The 19038-nt window shown below is 38.5% G+C and overlaps 1 protein-coding gene across 2 annotated transcripts in view; it reads left to right on the top strand.

Annotated features, from left to right (window-relative positions):
- The window catches only part of LOC111570492 (semaphorin-6D-like), a 263043-nt gene that overhangs the window by 210895 nt on the left and 33110 nt on the right, over positions 1–19038 (top strand). For both annotated transcript variants that reach the window (XM_055018212.1, XM_055018211.1), the window contains exons 19-20: positions 1884–1942; positions 5126–5179. In XM_055018212.1, coding sequence (XP_054874187.1) covers positions 1884–1942; positions 5126–5179 — 113 coding nt within the window. The remainder of the gene's footprint in view (positions 1–1883; positions 1943–5125; positions 5180–19038) is intronic.

Raw genomic sequence — 19038 nt, 5'->3', positions numbered from 1 at the left:
TTAACTGAAGAAACTAGAGATGTCTCTAGACTGATCCTAAGAATAGGACTGGGGACAATTATGCAAAAAAAATTGAAGTAATTGGTGCAAAGCAGTACCCAATACTTGCAAAACATGAAAAAAACAGCTGCAAAAAGCCTCTGTCAGATGTTCTACTGGGGTGTAGAGCCACTGTCCTGCTGCTAGTGCATCTCAAACAATTAGAAAATCATGAAAGAGTTCTCTTTTTTGTAAATTTAATTCAAAAAGTTAATCTTTGACATGTTCTACATGCATTACATGTGGAGTGAAATAGTTCAAGCCTTTTGTATTATTAGATTTCATCATCGTGGGCTTATAGCGCATGCAAAAAAGAATACCACTATCTCAAATCATTGGAGTATTTCTTTAGATTTCCTCACAATGAAATGCCGTAATATTTCGAGATATGTTTTTGAAACATTTTACTGGAAAATATTTAACTTTTTCACAAAATTCTAATTGTTTGAGATGAACTTGTTTGCTGCCATGAAGTCAATAAGTCTCACTGAAGTCTCTATCACGGTGTTCCTTTCCTAGCTAAACTCTTAGAATGCTCTGTTCTTGCAAACGGAAATGCCTGCCTCCTTTGGCTGCTACAGTATTAAACCGTACCTGCTGATCTAAACAGGTACCACAGCTAGTATACAATAGTAGTATGCAATACTTAAAATGTGTATTGTCTAAGAAAATGGTAAATGTATTAGCCGACACTAAATATCAAATAACTCACAGGGGGAAATCCTCTATCTATAACTGATCATTTAAGTTTTGCCTTTAAATAAGTAATTTTGTGTAAGTAATTTTCACTGCTCCAAGTGCTCCTGCAACACTTGTACTGTTCCCTGGAAGTCCTGTAATGCACACAAGTCAAGCCTCATCAGTAATGTGCACTGAAATTCCTGCCATTCCCGACTCAGCACCTCCTGCTATCCCCACCACCCTCATCCCCACTCTCACCCAACCGTATAAATACAATAAAATTAAATTGAATTGAAACTGCTAAACGGTTGTGTTGTTGTGTCCAGAAAATCCATGTCATGCCTATCTCATGACATGTTCTTTAGCAGCACTGTCAGAACAAGCATTAACTTTAAACATCAGTGCAACTCAGTATGTCCTGGAAATTTTTGACATCAAAATAGCACTGCAGCTGTCACTTACTTCTCCATTATTTGATCAGTCTTTTGGTCTTTAAAATGTCAGAAAATGGTGAAAATTGTTAATCACTGTTACCTAAAGCCCAAAATAAAGTTCTCACAGCAGTAAGAATCCATTTCCAGCCCCTCGGCTTACCCTAGACTGTTTTAGTGCAGTCATTTTGTGCAGCGTGGTGGTGAAATCCTGATTTGTTGCCCCTTTAAACATTGATTTGAAGGTCAGATGGGTGGCGACAGAGGCAGAGACAGTAAACAGCAGGGACACAAACCCAGAGGAAAGTAAATGACTTTGTTTACTGCAGCAGGATGTGCAGCGCCTCGGTGTGTCTAAGTGTGTGTTTCACGGTCGCCTCTCATCGCCGTCTGTCTCCTGATTGGACAAGCGTCACCCTTCTTTCTCTTAATTGAGAGCCAAACAATGCTGAACACACTGGCTGCTTCTCCTCAGTCAACCTCTGAAAATCGCCTGGCCTTCAGACTAAATGATGAGCTGGAGATGAACTATGTGACAAAATCTAATTAAGCGTTGTCGCAGCTCATTATCTGGTCACCGTGGATATTCATCACTGATTAAACTCCCAGGCAACGGTAACCCACGGCAACCGACATGCTACTGCATCTGGGTTTGTTTTGCAATTGATGTTTTATTCTTTTCTTTTGTTTAAATTCCTCCCCGTCATTCCTTTTCTGTCCATCTCTCTGCAGGGCGGGGTTTGAGCAAGATATCGAGGGCGACCACTCGTTTCACTCCGACAGCTGCCACGGTAAGATAAACCCGACATTTTACAGCCACAATAATGATGATAACAGGTGTAATATGAGGTCTGAACAGTGTAAAAGTCAGTAGACTGTAAAACTGCAGCACCAGGTGTGGTTCCATGGACAGGCTTATCCCGATTTGGATCAAATCTGAGGAGGGAAATCTGGTTCTGATTAACCTAGTTGCTGATTATTGCATGAAAAAACACCGGAATCGTGTTCTTCCATCTAAATGTCATTATCGTGTCATTCTCTGGAACCATGTTGTGGCCTGAGCACAGTGTCCTGATCCCTTGATAATTCCTGCAGCTCTTTCCAGGGAATCCTGAGGCATTACCAGCCCAGAAAGGATCTAATATCCATCCAGCATTGTCTGGGTCGAGCTGAAGATTTGCTTCCAGTTAATACGCACTTAAAGAGCCCATATTCTGCACATTTACAGATCCATATTTCTCCACTGAGAAGTACCGGTTCAACTCTTTCTTCTTCGACAAAGCCATATTTAAACTGTGGAGGTAAAACAATTATAATTAATGAGATTTTCAGTGTGTCCAGACTTTAAGGGCACTGCAGAAGTAGAAATAACTCAAAAATATCTTGTTTTCAGTGTGGCACAGTTATAAGATAAGATGAACTTTTTTGATCCATCAATGGTGAAATTCACTTGTTCAGCAGCTGGATGCAGATGTGGCATGAAAGAAGCAAGACACAGAATTGCAAAGGTTCAATAAGGCTAAGAAATAAAGATATAACAACAACAGCAACAATAATAATAATAATAAAAGTCTCATCAAGAGAGTATACCAGGCATTATGAATCTACATGTGGATTTGTACATATATGACTTAATGAATTTACTTATGTGCAGGTTTGACATAGAGGATAATGTACTCACAATTGTGTTATTGCAGTAAAAGAATATGTTACTGGGTGAAATACCAGTGTTAAGTAATCCCATAAATCATAAAACCAGGAAAATGGGTTTTTTTTTTTTGTTTTCATTATTTGTTTTACCTACATTGGATAAAACTTGAATCATCATGCCCAGCGTTTTTTCAAGTCCCCACAGGTGTTACTGAGGAATAATTGTGGCAACACATACTACAGATATTTAACTACTTACATTTTGACCACCTCTACAAACTCAACTCTCCAACTCTAGAAAGATGTTTCACCATGCTGAATCTATCCTCCAATAATCTTTCCCTCTGTATACTGTTTTTTAACCATGCTGCATATATTCTTTTGATCCAGTGTTTTATTTTTCTCTTATTCTCACTTGTCGTTTCTTCTGCATAAACACTGCCTGCAGTTCACCTGAAAACCTTCTTCATTTCTATTATGTGACTATTGGCCACATCAGAGTCAATCACGAGCCACAACAGAATTTTAATTTTTTCGGCAGAATCCGGTGCAAATTTTGAATGAGACATGGAATAAAGTGATAAAGTGACAGTTTTAAAGCTGTGATTTGCTTGTTTATCCTGAAACTTTACTTTAGTCATGTTCAGGAACCATTGGAAAGTTGGAAATCTTACAGTTCTTTCTGTTTTCTTGTACTGTACTTCACCACAGCACCTCTGCCTGCAGTGCTTCATTTCAGCTCCAGATCTCCGAGTTTAGACTGAGAGATGGAGCTCTAATGAGGGGATAATGGTGGACTAAGAAGTAGCTGCTTGTTCTTTGTTGTTGTTGTTTTCTGTGGGAGAGAATAGCACTTTTTGGGGAGTTGTCAAACCTTTTAAATGCACAAAAAAGCAGCTATATCGAGTAAAACATGGAAGAAAAAGAGAAACACAAAAAGTAGAACATGGGCTCCTTAACTCTTTCATTGCTGCAAGACTAAATTTCCTTCATGCGTGGCTCTAGAAGTCTTTTTCTGGCCCTACTGTTTGTCTTGGTGCTTTAAAGTAACCTTGGAGAAAATGGATTCATGCATCCCAGTTTCCAGAGTTGTGTTGGTGGGTATCTGCCGGTGTCTGTGCAGGTGATTTGCTGTATACTGATGTATAAACAGCCACAGATGCTGCAGGTATCAGTGAACACCTTGCAGAGTTGATGCTGATGCAGTTTTTCATCTAATCTGTTGTGTTTAGTGCACACAAACGCCTCCTGCCAGGCAGCTTAAGTGTCCTGCTACAACATCTCCAAGTCTGGGGAGATTTGTCGCCTTAAGGACAAACTCAGGGAACAAATGTGCCTTTTGTTGTTGGTAGATAACCAGATACAAAAGTGAAACCAGCACGAAACTCTAACAACAAAACCAAACTACCTGCCAGCAGCGGTGGTGATGATCGCTGCGAGTTGGAGGAAGGCAGCGTTAGATAACCATGTGTTGATAAATCAAGGAGGACGTATTCAGATTCAGAAAGTAGCACCGCTGCAATATAAAAATACTCCGCTGCAAGTTAAAGGTTATTACTACTGATGGATTAATGTGGGGGCAGCAGCGAAGCCGCAGAATACTTACTGAGACACACTGCTGTCGGCTTCTTTCACTGAACTACCGCTTATTTTTCAGAACCTGTCAATGTAAAGTGGATCCCTTAGGTCCACTGGGTTCCTGGGTGGGGCTTCTATGGAGTGGGCTTGTACCAGGGAAAACTGTGTTGGTCTAAAAATATGATCTACTCCAGATTTAATCTAAGCATAGAAGTTTTTGATCTAGACCTGAAGTGGTCCAGATGCAAAAAAACTGACTAAAATCTCAATTTTTACATTTTGACGCAGAAAGTGATGGTTTCCCATATCAAAAATTATGTTTTATGGAGTCTTTAGCCTTTGTACGACAATCTGTCACAGAATTGATCCACCTAAGCTCACTGGCTTTTAATCTGGACCTTGTCTAAACAGGTCCAGATGCAAAAAACACACTAAAATATCATTTTTTTTACATTCTAACACAAAAAAACAATGGGTTTCCAAATCAAAAATTATATTTTATAGAATGTTTAGCCTTGGTACAACAATCTATTCAAGATTTGACCCACTTAAGCTCACTAGCTTTTGATCTGGACCTGGTTCAATGTGGTATGGATTAAAACAAAACAAAACAAAACAGAACAACAAATAGGATAACAGTTTTACAAATCAGGAACTTTTACCTATCAGTGGTTTTAATGTTGTGGCCGATTGGTGTACATTTTGAGTAGCAAAATGTAATTTTAGTTTTGCTTTCTTTCTTGCAGCTGACGTGTTGGCGACGACAAGGAACCAGGAGTCTGCAGCCGATTCGGCGTACGGTAAGAAACTCTTCACTCTCAGCTGGAGCAGCAGAGAATCATGGGAAAGAGAGAGAGACCATGAGAGAGGTGATTGGACAGGTGAGGTGTTTCCAGGACAAGACAGGCAAAAACACATCCTTATGAGCAGGATTTTTGAAAAGCTGGACTCAGATGGTAGATTGTGATCTTCAAATGTTGTTGTGAACTCAAAAAGCAGTAAAACCCTCGTTGAGGATTCCTTATTTCTGCAGACTGCACCTGGTTTTCTTGCAGTGAATCTACAAACATTCCTTTCTTTCTGAAAAGAACATGAGGGAAGTTTGCTGCACTGGCTCAGTTAGAGATGGCCTTTGTTGTGTTTCTTGCTTTTGGTTTTAGATTTGTATTCATTTATGCTGACATTTTGAATTCATGCAACGCTTTTTTTCTTCTTGTTTTGACTTTACCTTAGCTTTGTTTGGCCTTACTGTCCTGCTTCCTGTTGCTGTGTTGTCTTTTGGGTCCTCTCCTTTTGATTTGTGTTTCAGCACACTGTTTTAACCCTAAGCAGTGTTTTATCATATTCTATCATATTCTTACTCGCTGTGAGCTCAAAATCTGCACCTCAGTGAAAACAACACAACCACGAGTAGAAGCAGAGGAAACTCAAACATGCCTTCTGTGCAGTATGACACAGTTAAAACGCCATAAATCATTTTTTAAAAAGTTGAATTTGTTTGATTTTTGATTTTACAAAGATTGGAAAAAAAATGTGGACTCAACAGCATTTTCTAGTGTTGACTCTACATGCTTTAGATATTTTTGTATTGATATTTTTAATTTCTTTCCATCCCTTTCTTCTATCTGCTCTGCAGAAACACAGCCTGCAGTTCAGCCGAAAAGCCTCCAGAAAGTATTGCAGAATGTTTGTTTTTTACAGAATCTGTTGGAAACTCTTAACTTTTAGTAAATCAGAATAAATACATTTTTTGATTAAATATTTCAAATTTAAGCTAAGATTTGGTGAAGTTTCCTGATTGAAGTGCACGTCATAGATAAGTAATTCAACAAGTTCAACAGGACTTTCTGATTCTGATAAATGGCATAAATTTGGCAAATTTGTAAGTATAGTGTGCCTTATCAAATGCTGTAACAGAGCAAATTACCATTTGTAAAAATATGTATAGATTTTTGATGTGGACATTATTTACAGTTTTGGCCTTTTCATATCTGCAATTTAATAACACAGGGAAAATCTGTTAAATATATATATTTTTTTATTTAAATTGCGCTTTCCTTCCTTAATATATATTTTGTTTTGTTCATGTAATTGATATCTGTGTTGTTTTTTTGTTTGCTTATTTAAATCCAATAAAATAATAATAATTTTTTTTAAAGGAATATAATTTTACATTCAAAATATTGTCAAAGACAAAATTACCATTTATGAAAATCCAGGCATTTGATATGGATATTATGTACAGTTTGGGTCTGTTTTTTTTTTTTTTTTATTGTTTAATATGTAATTTTTTTTCCTGTGATTTTACTAGATATTATCTGCAATTGAACAAAACAGGGAAAATTTCTAAAATAAATCAGCTGTGCAAAGAATGACAACTAAAAATGTCCTTCTTTGCTGGAGTGGATGAGTGGCTTCGTAGGGTACATGTGTGTTGTATCGTAGTCACTTCTCTACACAACCTTGTTCTTATCTGTTAGCTCCAGTCTGTTAGATTCATATTCATACAGTCTCTGGCAGATGAAAGTGCAGCAGATTTATCAAAAACCGACAAATGATAAATTTCCCTGAAGATGCAAATAAAATCAGAGGTGAGGGCAGAAACACAGGCTCCGACTCAGCAGGAAAGAGGCCATCCTGACTCAACCCCTGGGCTAATCAGCTGAGACTCCACCGGAAGAAATCCCGTTATTAGCGCTCGATTGACTCGTGCTGACGTACAGTAGCTCCTCGCTCGGCTTGACATCATTGCCCTCCACTAGATTACCATTCAGCAGATCAAAGCGGTGCCTCGCTGAGCTGCCTGCTCTGTATTCACGGCCGCCGCTCGCCTGCTACCTGGCTGTCAGGAATCCTGCTTGTAAACCGGCCGAGGTATTGCCATTCACAGAGCGGCGGCAGACCCACGCACTGAATCCCATTAAGGCTCCGTAAGCTGCATTACTGTGATTAAAGCCGGAGAGGGGCGACAGACGTTTCTGATATGTGGGCTACTTGACACGAGCCGAGTTCGTCTTTCAGGAACACTTGAAGCGAGCTGAAGAGGCAGCAGCACGTCAGCAGTTACAAGCAGTGATGAAGAGGAGGAAGGTGAACAGATCAGCGTCACCTCGCCAAGGAATGAATCAGATAAATGCTCCGTTGTTCTTTTTCAGCCACACATTGTTACAGAGTTAATCCAGCTCTGAGTGATGTCCTTGATCAGCCTTTTCAAAGTCGATCGTTGCCTCTGTTTGACTGTTTTTTTTTTTTGTTCCGCTCTGCTGGGAACTTGTTGCAGGTTTCTAGCCGAGCAGCTCTGATGCTATCAGAGGCTGCAGCTCCTAAACTAAACACTCCGAAGTCCACGGGAGCTTTTTTAAAGAGCAGTGAATGTCAGAGCCGGAGTCCTCGGAGCTTAGAGGGGCTCGTTTTGTATTCTGCCACTTACCTTACTTGCATACACCTGGCATCGAAATGAGGCCCCCGTTTACTGACTAGAATGAGAAGTAGCTGCTTAAGAAAGAAGACAGGAGTGCAGCTCTGAGAGCCAAAGAGCACAAAAACTGGATTTTAGTGAAAACTGGGGAACTGCTGGGTCCACTGCATTTATATTTGGGTTGGAACTGAAAAAAATAAAGAAATGAGGATCAAAAATCTCCAAAATCATATGAGTCAAATCATGACTCTCAGTAAATTAATCTCCCACAGAGCCAGTTTATGGGTATTTTTTTTGCACTTGTCACATTTTAACTCACTTTGAGATCGATGATTACTGAGATCACGAATATTTATTGATATTAGGAGCAAATTACTTTAATCACATTTTGATATTTAACTCAACAGCTAAGCTACATTCCTGCTAATTGTACAAATCTGCACCTGGATAACTTAAAAAAAAAATCTTCACCTGAATCCAGAGCATCTCCTACAGGCTAAATGTAAAATAAATTCTCACTAAAATGCCTCATCTGCTCATTGACAGATGCTGCAATTCGCAGATGTTCCCTAAACGCCTCACATGCAGGATACAGTAGGTGCTAGCTGTTCACAGAGAAGCTTCTAGTCTCCATTCAGTTACTGCAGCAGCCGTGAGACCAAAAGTGAGTTTAAAAAGAGTGAAATTAGGCGTTCTGATGTCAGACTTACCCAAATTGAAAGCAAATAATTTGATCTTTTATTGTGTTTCCTAAAATATCACAGTTGATCGTGTTTATTTAATTTTGAGAAGCCACAATCACAGCTAATATTCTGTTAACTGTGCAGCTTTCCTTTTTAGTGATTCTTTCCTGTTTCTTGCTTATTTTGGAGCCTGCATGTCAACAAACTTTTTTACAAAACAAACATTTATCCAAAAATCTGTATAGCCAAGGAGCCTTGAATCAGAATTAAACATCAATGGACTTATCCTGTAGATAAGTGATGGAAAATAAGTTTTCTTTTTCTCTCGAGCAGCAGAAACAGTTGTAATGTTCTAAATTAATTTGCCCTACTGCACATAAAAAGTCATCCACCAATACTGTATCTAAATAAACTGTCTTAACGCGACCCACTTTGAAGCTGAAATAGTTTGAAATCTGTCCCTGAGGAAGCAGAGAGGATGTTGGGAGTCGCCCTGATGAGCAACATCTGGAGCTGCACCAGTAAAAGCCAGTAAAATACTCACTGATTGCACCTTTAATGTGTTTTTTTAGATTGCACTTATCCCACTGTAGTGTTCACTTTGCTTTCCGAAATTTGCACATTCAAACACTCAGCCAGAGGACCGGAGGAATATTAGCACGCTCCCACACAAACTGAGCTCAGGTGTGTTCGTAGCGACGCCGCAGCTTCACCTCGACCTCTAATTTGCCTCCTTAATCACTGGAACAGCAGCAGGATGTGGCAGCCTGCAGTCGCTCACACACCGGGTTATAAAACAATGACTTCCAGCCTGAATTTTGCCTTTTATAAATACGCCTTCGCCGGCTGAGCTGCTCCTCGCTGTGCGGTGATTAGCCTCGACTGACTGACATGATTACAGGCATGGCAGATGTAAAGCAGCGGGGAGACCCGAGCGATGCAGGCGGATTAATTTTTAGACTTTTACGGGATTCATCTCTCGACTCGCGCTAATTGTGTCGTGATTAACCGTGTCATTTAAGTTTTAGATTTTATTGACGCCCATGGGGATTACCCAGGGAGTTAATGGCACCGTGGCACAATAAAAAAGCGGCTTCGGCACACAGTCGGTACCGCCGCTCATTCTTCACGCTTTCATTGTGAAACTCCGCTTCAACCACGCAGCGATTAAGACGCCGCCGAATGCTGCTGCTGTTATACAGTAGGACTGACAGCAGGCACTTCCTTCGTAATGGCGTCGGAGGTATTAACGTCATGGTGTTGGGTAGCGGGGCATGAAGGACTCGGAACACAATGAATGACTGATGTTTTAGCCCGTGTGCTCCCGTATTCATCCGCCCCGCTACGCTAGAGTGGCTGTCGTTACTGTAATGACATCGTTTGGCGGGGAGCTATTCCCGTAATGACGTTTTCGCTGCAAATTGGTTATTTAATGTACTGCGAGGGAGGCCCCTGCGGGTTTAGTTTTGGCTCTGAATGGACATAAATTGGCCATTATGCTGCAGTGTGCTATTACAGGGTAGTTTTTTATTAGATGAGAGTTGACATTGTGCAGAATAAGTTCTGCAAATGCAAATTATGATGGTTCTTGGATGACATGAGCGCTGTCTGCATGCTGTCTGTCTGTGACCTTTGCATTACTTACTGTAATGCTGCTGATCCAGGACATGGAGTTTATTCTGCTGCCGAGCTCCCGAGTGTCTGGTTTAATAATGAACAATTAAAACGGGCTTTGTGTCCTTAAAGTCGACTTCTCGGGAAGTTGAGACCGACAGACGGAGTTTGCAGGGTTTTCACAGATCTGTTTCCAGAAATTTAAGGCCTTTTCGTTTGTTCGCTGGTGCTACAAGGCCAAAAGTGTCTGGACACCCTCTGAGTTCCAAGCAGTTACTGTTTTTCTCCCGTCACAGTTTTACTCACCGTGGGCTCATTTTTCGCTGCAATGTAAAATCCTGCTCCTCTATGGACAGAGAACAACTATGACTAGGAGTAGAGGAAACACAGAAATGACTTTTGTGCAGTATGACACAGTTACAATGCTGTAAATCACAAAATAACGTATAACAAAAGTAGTTTATTTTTACCAAAACTGAAATAAATCTTGAATCAACACATGGAACATTTTTCCAAGTGCCCATAAGTGTTACCAATACTGAATACAAAGTCCTGCACCTGTATGGAAACAGCACAACTATGACTAGAAGTAGAGAGAACTCAGAAATGACTTAAACTAACTATAATGCTATAAATCGTGCCCCTAAACAAGTACTAAATGCTGAATTTTTGTGGATATTTAAATTGAAAAAAATTTATAATCAAAAATTCATTTCAAAAATGGCGGCTTTACATACAATAAATATTCATATATAAATATTTTCCTAGTTGAATGTATAATTATTTCTATACTTGTCTTTTCTATATGTAAACACTGCCTGCAGTTCAGTCAAAGTTTTAAATAGTTTTTGTATAGAGGATCTGGTGAATAAAAATGGTTAAGCAAGATTTAAGCAATAAAATATCTGCTTATACAATATCTGAAATACATAGTTTTAATCCTAGATTTGGTTAAGATTTCCAACAGAACGGCACGGACAGTTCAAAAACCGTCGTAAAGTTGAAAATCTGATCATTCTTTCCATGTTTACAGTTTCTGCTTTTGATGAATATTGTTGACTGTTGTTAGCTGATGGCTTCATAGTTTTTTACAGAAACTGGTTCGTACGCAATTTTTTTAAAAATATTTTTTTTAAATGATACATGTAGACTAAGGTCATATCCTTTAAATATCACCATTTTAAGCCTAGATTTGGTTAATTTTAACTAAGAGAACCAGAAGTTGCACGGGATTAGTTCAAAGACCATCAGAAAGTTTGATATCTGATGATTATTTCTATTTTCACTTGCAATTCAGCCACAGGTAACTTCAGATTTTTTAAAAGTATTGTAAATTTTTGGCCAATTTTTAATGGTATACGCAGAAGGTGGCAGGTGACATATCAACTTCCAGCACTATATGGTACCAAAGTGTTGACTCAGCCTCCAAATTCACCAAATCTCAGTCTGACCGAGCATCTCTAGGATGTTCTAAGAAACCAAGTCCAATCTGCTGAGGCTCCGATTCACAACTACGTGAACTTAAAGAATTTCCTGCTGAAGTCATGGTCCTTGATACGACCTTCAGAAGGCTGTTGAGTCACTAGAGGGACGTACTCGTATTAAGCAGCTGGTTTTAATGTTCGGAATGATAGTGTATGTTGCACTTTTCGGTGTATCCAAAAGAATTTCCAAGAAACAGTGATAATCAAACAATCTTACCTTACAGACTCACTTGTTTTATGCGGATAGGTTTGATTTTTGGTGTTCTTTAAAAGCAACAAAACCTTGCGATCATTTGACGTCACGCTCTGTTTAAATTATTATTCATGGAGCAGGAATAAAACAGCATGATAATCATTTGTGTGCACACCTCGATTTCTTTTTCCTCCCTGATACCTGCCGAGCTGTTTACTGTAAACCTCCCATATTCCCTGCAGCTCCATCAAGGACACCAGCATCCTCTGCTGCTCCGAGAACAGCAGCGTCTACATCTACAATAGCGTCGGCTATTAGGAGAGGCAGCTTTTGGTTATCCAGCGACGTTTAATGAGCCTGTAAGAGGCTGTAAAAAAAAAAAAAAAAAAAACAACACAGTGAACCTGCGGAGGAGCCTGTAATCCTTCAACCTGTTTAAAACCATGAAAAAAAAGCCGCAGAGTGATGCGTCAAAGATCCGAGTTTCACATCAAACGCTCCCTGTGAACTTCTCAGTTTGCTGCTCTTTAATGCGAGTTCGTCCCACTGACAGAATCACATTTTAAACACTTTGCAGACGTTTGCAGCAGTTTAACTTGAAGGAAACTCCTCGTGAGCGTGAAGGGCGAAGTCGAAGCGCTTTTCTGATTAACCTTTTCTCGTTTTCCGTCTGTTTCTCGGCTGCCGTCCGACGCTGAGCTGCTCCTCTGCAGCAGTTTGGAGGATTTCAGTCGCCTCAGGGGAGACGATGGCGTGACTCACATCACGTTCAACACAACAGCTTCCTCTGTTTTTAATGACATGAAAGTGAGGTGCTGACATTTAAAGGATGCTTAAGAGCTCAAATGCTGCTTAATTGAAGCGTTAAGAGTCTTATCAGTCAACAGCAACAGTCAGCGTGACATTTATTTCAAGGTTCCTACACGATGTCTCATAATAACTTCTGTGATCCTCTGACTTTTCATCCAGTGCCATCTTCAGGTCAACATTTTACAGCATCTTTACATGCACAACCGATGATATGTTGAACTCTGGGAGTGAAGATGATAAACATAATACCTGCGTGTTAGCATTTAGCTCACCACCTTTTTTTTTTGTTTGTTTGTTTGCTTGTTTTTTTTAGTGTTCTAAACTCCAAGCAGTTTCTGGCCACTTTTACGTTTTGTGGACTCAATTTTCACTGAAACATAAAATCCTGCCTCTTCCATGGAAACAGCAAATCCATGACTAGGAGTAGAAAGAAATAAAAAATGTATCTTTCATTCAGTTAAAAGTGCAATAAAAAATGAACAAAAATTTAATTTCTTTGGAAATTTGTTTACCAAAAATTGAAAAACCAGCACTGCAAAAAAAAAAAAATGGTGGCAATTTAATATAGATATTTAATATTTACATTTTTACAGTTTTTCTAGAAAGATATTTCACCATGCTGAATGTATCTTCCAACAACTTGCTCCTCTGTTTATCATTTTTGAGCCATGCTGCATTTATTTTATTGATCCAGTTTCCTCTCAGTCTGTCTTGTCATCCACACTGCCTGCAGTTCACTCAAAAACTCTTGTAATTTTTGTCATATGACTGTTGATCACAGCTGAGTCAGTCAGTCACGGCTTCTTGGTAGTGTTAGGGAGCACATTTTGTTATTTTATCGCATCTGGTTCTTGCAAAATGGAAAATTTTTAAACTAGACATGTAGAATAAAGTAATTTTGATAAAATATCACATTTTAAACCTCAGATTTGGATCATTTTCCCAACAAAAATCGAATTGTTCCTTTAGTTTTTATAGTTTTTGGCTACTTTCCTCTATGAATTGTGTAAACACTGCCTGCAGTTCACCTGAAAATTCTGAATTTTTATCACATGACTTTTGGTCACAGCTGAGTCAAATGTTAAATATTTTAGTTTATATCACTAATAAATGGTGCCATTTAGTAATTGCTTTTAAAAATAACTTGCCTTTTAAACATGCCAGAGGCTCAGAGGGTTAAATTGAAAACTGTATGAGAGCAGACACAGATCATCACTTTGTTTCGTCTGCACCGATCTCAAAAGTTAAAGTTTTTTATTATTATTAGTCACTTTTCCCTCTAAACTTCATTTAGATCCACACACTCATTGTCTCATCTCGTAGTGGGTAATAGTAAGTTAGTCCGTAATTTCTGACGCAGTGGACTCAAGAGAGATTCAAGATTCAAGAGTTTTAATTTGTCATGACTGATTTGTGTAGTGAAATACAAAATATGTATTCTACAAGCTCATTCAATAAGAACAAGGCATGATACAAAAGATTCCTTATAAACAGAAGAAAAATTTGGGAAAAATTAAACGATTGTGAAACGAGAGTGCTGTGTACATTGTAAAACAGCTGTAGCCATGCACAGCCATGTGTGTGTGTGTATGTATATATATATATATATATATATATATATATATATATATATATATATATATATATATATATATATATATATATATATATAGATATATATATATATATATATAAATATATATATAGATATAGATAGATAGATAGATAGATAGATAGATAGATAGATAGATAGACAGACAGACAGACAGACAGACAGACAGACAGACAGATAGATAGATAGATAGATAGATAGATAGATAGATAGATAGATAGATAGATAGACAGACAGACAGACAGACAGATAGATAGATAGATAGATAGATAGATAGATAGAGATATATATATATGTGGACAAAATTTTTGGTACCCCTCGGTTAATGAAAGAAAATGAGTTTATTATTTAAAATAATTCTGTTAAACCATGGTTCAAAAGCAATTTCTGATTTTCATTGGTTAATTTTCATAGAATTTTTATTTATTGTTACTTTTGTCAGATTCAAATTATTTCTGTGACCATTTTGGGTTTTTCTTTCATTAACCGAGGGGTACCAACAATTTTGTCCACGTGTGTGTGTATATATATATATATATATATATATATATATATATATATATATATATATATATATATATATATATATATATATATATATATATACCCACTACCTAGTCAAAGTTCAGACATATTTTCTTATTTAATGTTTTTCCTTTGTTTTCATGACAATTTACATTGTAGATTCTCACTGAAGGCATCAAAACTGAATGAACACATATGGAGTTATGTGATAAACAAGAAGATATTTCTATTGCATTCCATCCTATATGATATACATATTTACCGTATGCGCTGTTTGCTGCTGCTGTTTTTGAGATGAGATGCTCTGGTTTGTGTTTCTTCCCTGTCCTGAGGTCATATTCGCATCCTATTAGCGATCACTCCCAGCATGCCCAGCTCACACAGCCTCCATCAGTCCTGCAGCTCAGCGGGAAGTTGTTCTCCTGAACACACACACTTTTCTCATAAAAACACAGCCGCTGCTGTGCACGCACATATACACACATTTACACCTACACACTCACTGTAAAGCTGCATTTCCTGCCCGAGACCTTGAGATCCAGAGTTGATGACGCAACAGAAATGTCAGCTCTGAGGCATCGTGTGTGTGTGTGTGTGTGTGTGTGTGTGTGTGTGTGTGTGTGTGTGTGTGTGTGTGTGTGTGTGTGTGTGTGTGTGTGTGTGTGTGTGTGTGTGTGTGTGTGTGTGTGTGTGTGTGTGTATGTGTGTGTGTGTGTATGTGTGAGAATAGAGGCAGCAGTTCTGTGAAGGAGGTCAGGACGTCTCCATTAGATCCTCTTCTCTGCTGGAGGAAAGAAGAAAACCAAAAGAAGGTGAATGTCCTTTTCACCTGGCTCGCTCCTAAAGAGCTGAATCCCAAAATGCCACATCTCCATTTTAAAAAGGGGGCTACGTGTTAAGAGCAGTGCCGCATCAAAGCTCACCGTCTCAGTCCAGACTTTTTAGTGCTTTTCCTTTGATGCAACTTCGCTCACTTGATTTAATATCATTCCTGTGTAAGTTCTCATTTCACTGTCTCCATCAAGACACGAACCCTGATCATTTTTTTTCACTTTGTTATGTTAAAGTGCATTAACCCCCTGAACCCCCAAACCTCTTGACAGATTTGAAAAACATGTTCTTTTTTTTAAATTATCAAAATTACAGCATCAATCAGAGCCACAAACTGTAAAAACACTGTAGATCCATCAGATTTTCAACTTTCCAACAGCTTTGAAATGCTCGTCAGTGACATTCTGTTCCACTGAACAGTGTAACAAAATTTAAGTTTAAAATGAATATATTTCAGATGTTATATAAGCAGATATATCATCAATTAAATCTTAGGCCACTTTTTTCTGAATGTTTCATTTACAAATTTTCCATAAATGCACCATATTCATTATCCAGATTCTATATATAAAAAGACAGAAATTAATTGACGAAAATTCAAAGACCATTCGGTTGAACTGCAGGCAGTGTTTACACAAAACTGATAGGAGACGAGTCTGGAAAACAAATACAAATTTAAATAGTAAAATAACTATAGTATGTACAGCCACCATTTTTTTTCTCGCATCTGTAACATCTGTACACATTTTGAGTCCAGGTATTAATTAAATACACAATAGAAGATGTTCAGCTTTAATTTTTTTCAAGGATTTATGGTATTCTGTGTCATACTGCTTAAAAGGCTTTACTGAGTTCTCTCTACTTCTAGTTGTGGTTGTTCTGTTTCCATAGCAGTGCCAGACTTTATATTGCAGTGAAAAATGAGCCCACTGTGATTAAAAATGTGACTGGAGCAAAAAACGCCCAGAAACTGCTTGGATTTCAGAAATTTGACATAAGTTTGATGCTGTGCCTTTAGTATTATCTGCAGGCTGTGTACAACCTCCACCTACCACAGCAGCACTGGCTGCAAGTCATTAAGAAAATCAACCTTTCCCTTATTAAAATCAAATATTTTTCAACCAAGCAGTATATATAATTAACAAAATCACAGTCCTCTTTTGACAGTCAGCACCAGAATGAACTTTTGAACCTCTAATAACACAGACTGCGCTGTACATGGAGTCCAATCAACTATTCCGTGTCATTATCTTGTCTTTAAATTAACAAACTTCTGCTTTACAGTCCTCCGTGCTCACTTTAATCAAAAATTCTGACCTGCATTAGGAGGCAAACTTCATTGTGTTGTCGCAGCGCAGGAAGGCGTTAACTAATGCGCTCTTTATCTCCATGGTGGAAATCAACAGGCTCGCTCTCGCTCTCAGCTCTCCATATGAGACGATATCCTAATTACAGTGTGTGTGTAACAAAGAGACAAAGAGTGTGATTATTCCGTACGAGTGTTTCTGATGTGCTTCCGCGTGCGATGGAGAGAACAAGAGTGTGTGTGCGTCAAGTGCGTGTGATCATGTGTTTGTCAATTGCTGTGTGTGTGTTGTGTGTGTCTGTGTGTGTGTGTGTTGTGTGTGTGTGTGTGTGTGAGCAGGCAAAAGAGCCATCATAGCGTATTAAAGTGCTTTTTAATGAGCTGGAGCTCTTACAAATGGACTGAGTGTGTTGTGCGGCTCATGCCGAACAGGCGGGGATGAGAGGTGTTAGGAAGCAGCCAAAAGCGGTTGTATTGACGCTAATTGTCTTCATCCTCTCCCGGTGCCAAGCAAAATGAGGCAAAGACTAAAAGCAGCCTCGCTGGATGGATTTCAGCCGGCCGTTTCTTGCTAACGAGCATCCAGCCTGCATCCAGTGATGACAGGGAGATTTCAGTTATAAATAACGGAACAGACTGTAGACATATTTTACAGTATGTGTGTATTTTTACAAGGAAGTCACGTGTTCTACCAGTTTTTGCAGCTCCACCTAGAGGTGTGTACACCACCACTCAAAAGTTTGGGGTCACTTAAAAATGTCCATGTTTTTGAACGAAAAGCATTTTTTTCAATGAAGATAACATTAACTTAATCAGGAATACAGTGTAGACATTGTCAATCTGGTAAATGACTTCTAGCTGGAACGAGTTGTACCAGTGATGCTTTAAAGACTTCTAACAATTCATATCTTCTCCTAGTGGTTTGAAAGTTGGACCAGTTGTTAGAATAGAATAGAATAGAATAGAATAGAATAGAATAGAATAGAATAGAATAGAATAGAAATACTTTATTAATCCTTGAGGCAAAATTTGGTTGTTATAGCAGAAAAAGTACAGTTCCCAGTGAAATAAATACAAACAAATACGCAAAAGTGTGCAGTAAATAAAATAAACAATAAGAAAAATATAAAATGCAAAATATCCTATGTAAAGAATATATAAATGTTAAAGTACTAAAGTGTTTTGTATGTTGCTACGGTATGAAATCGTGCCTTTTACTGAACGTCATCTTCTACAGTTAACAGTAGTTTACGTTTGCTGTGTGTAGGGTTGAACAATCTGTTCAGATCAAATGATCTAATCTTTTCAAGCAGAATCCATGAGCTGTGATTTGATTACACTGAACTCTCCAAACAGATTTAGTTGAACTCTTGTGATCACATGATTAGTTGTTCGTGTTGTCTGGTTACAAAGCATGTCATGTCAACTCAATGCTAAAAATCCAAATTGCCTTATAGTTCTGACTTAACTTGACAGGAATTAGTCATTCATATCTCAGTCCAGAAGCTGCTGACCAGTGTCCTGGTCAGTCTTATGTTTCCATTTAGGTGTAGGACTTTATATTGCAGTGACAAATGAGCCCACAATGACTGCAAAACCCACCCGGCCAGCAGGCAGATGGTTCCCCCACATTAGAGCCGGGTTCTGCTCGAGGTTTTTTCCCTGTTAAAAGGGTGTTTTACTTGCCACTGTCACCTTTTGGCTTGCTCTGGGGGTCAGGCATATGGGTTCTGTAAAGCGTCTCGAGACAATTTGACTGTAATTGGCGCTATATAAATAGAATTGAATTGAATTGAATTGAATTGATTTAAACAAACAAAACATCCCAGAAACTGCTTGGAGTTCAGATGGTTAGTGTCACAATCTGTGCACCATTCTGTCTTCAAATGTGTGTTCCTAACACTAAGTTTAAATAATGTTAGCTGGTGGGCTAAATTGTTAGCTTATCTGGTTTGGCTGAACCACATTGTCATTGTACTACACATGGGTAAAAATGTTCTAGTTTGTTTGCCTTTCTTTAAACCAATCACAGTCATTTTGGACGGTGTTGAGCCCAGGATGCAGCAACTGTGCCCCTTCAAAATAGTGTCAGGGGAATTATTTTAGTGAAACACCTTGCACACAGCGAAGTGAATGCTGCCGTTAAAATAATTCACAGAAAAGACCGATCACAATCCAAATCT

The sequence above is a fragment of the Amphiprion ocellaris genome, chromosome 15, assembly GCF_022539595.1.
Source record: "Amphiprion ocellaris isolate individual 3 ecotype Okinawa chromosome 15, ASM2253959v1, whole genome shotgun sequence".
In the NCBI taxonomy this organism is placed as follows: Eukaryota; Metazoa; Chordata; class Actinopteri; family Pomacentridae; genus Amphiprion; species Amphiprion ocellaris.
Note: the sequence above shows the minus strand (reverse complement) of the source record. Positions and strands in the feature narration are given on the sequence as shown.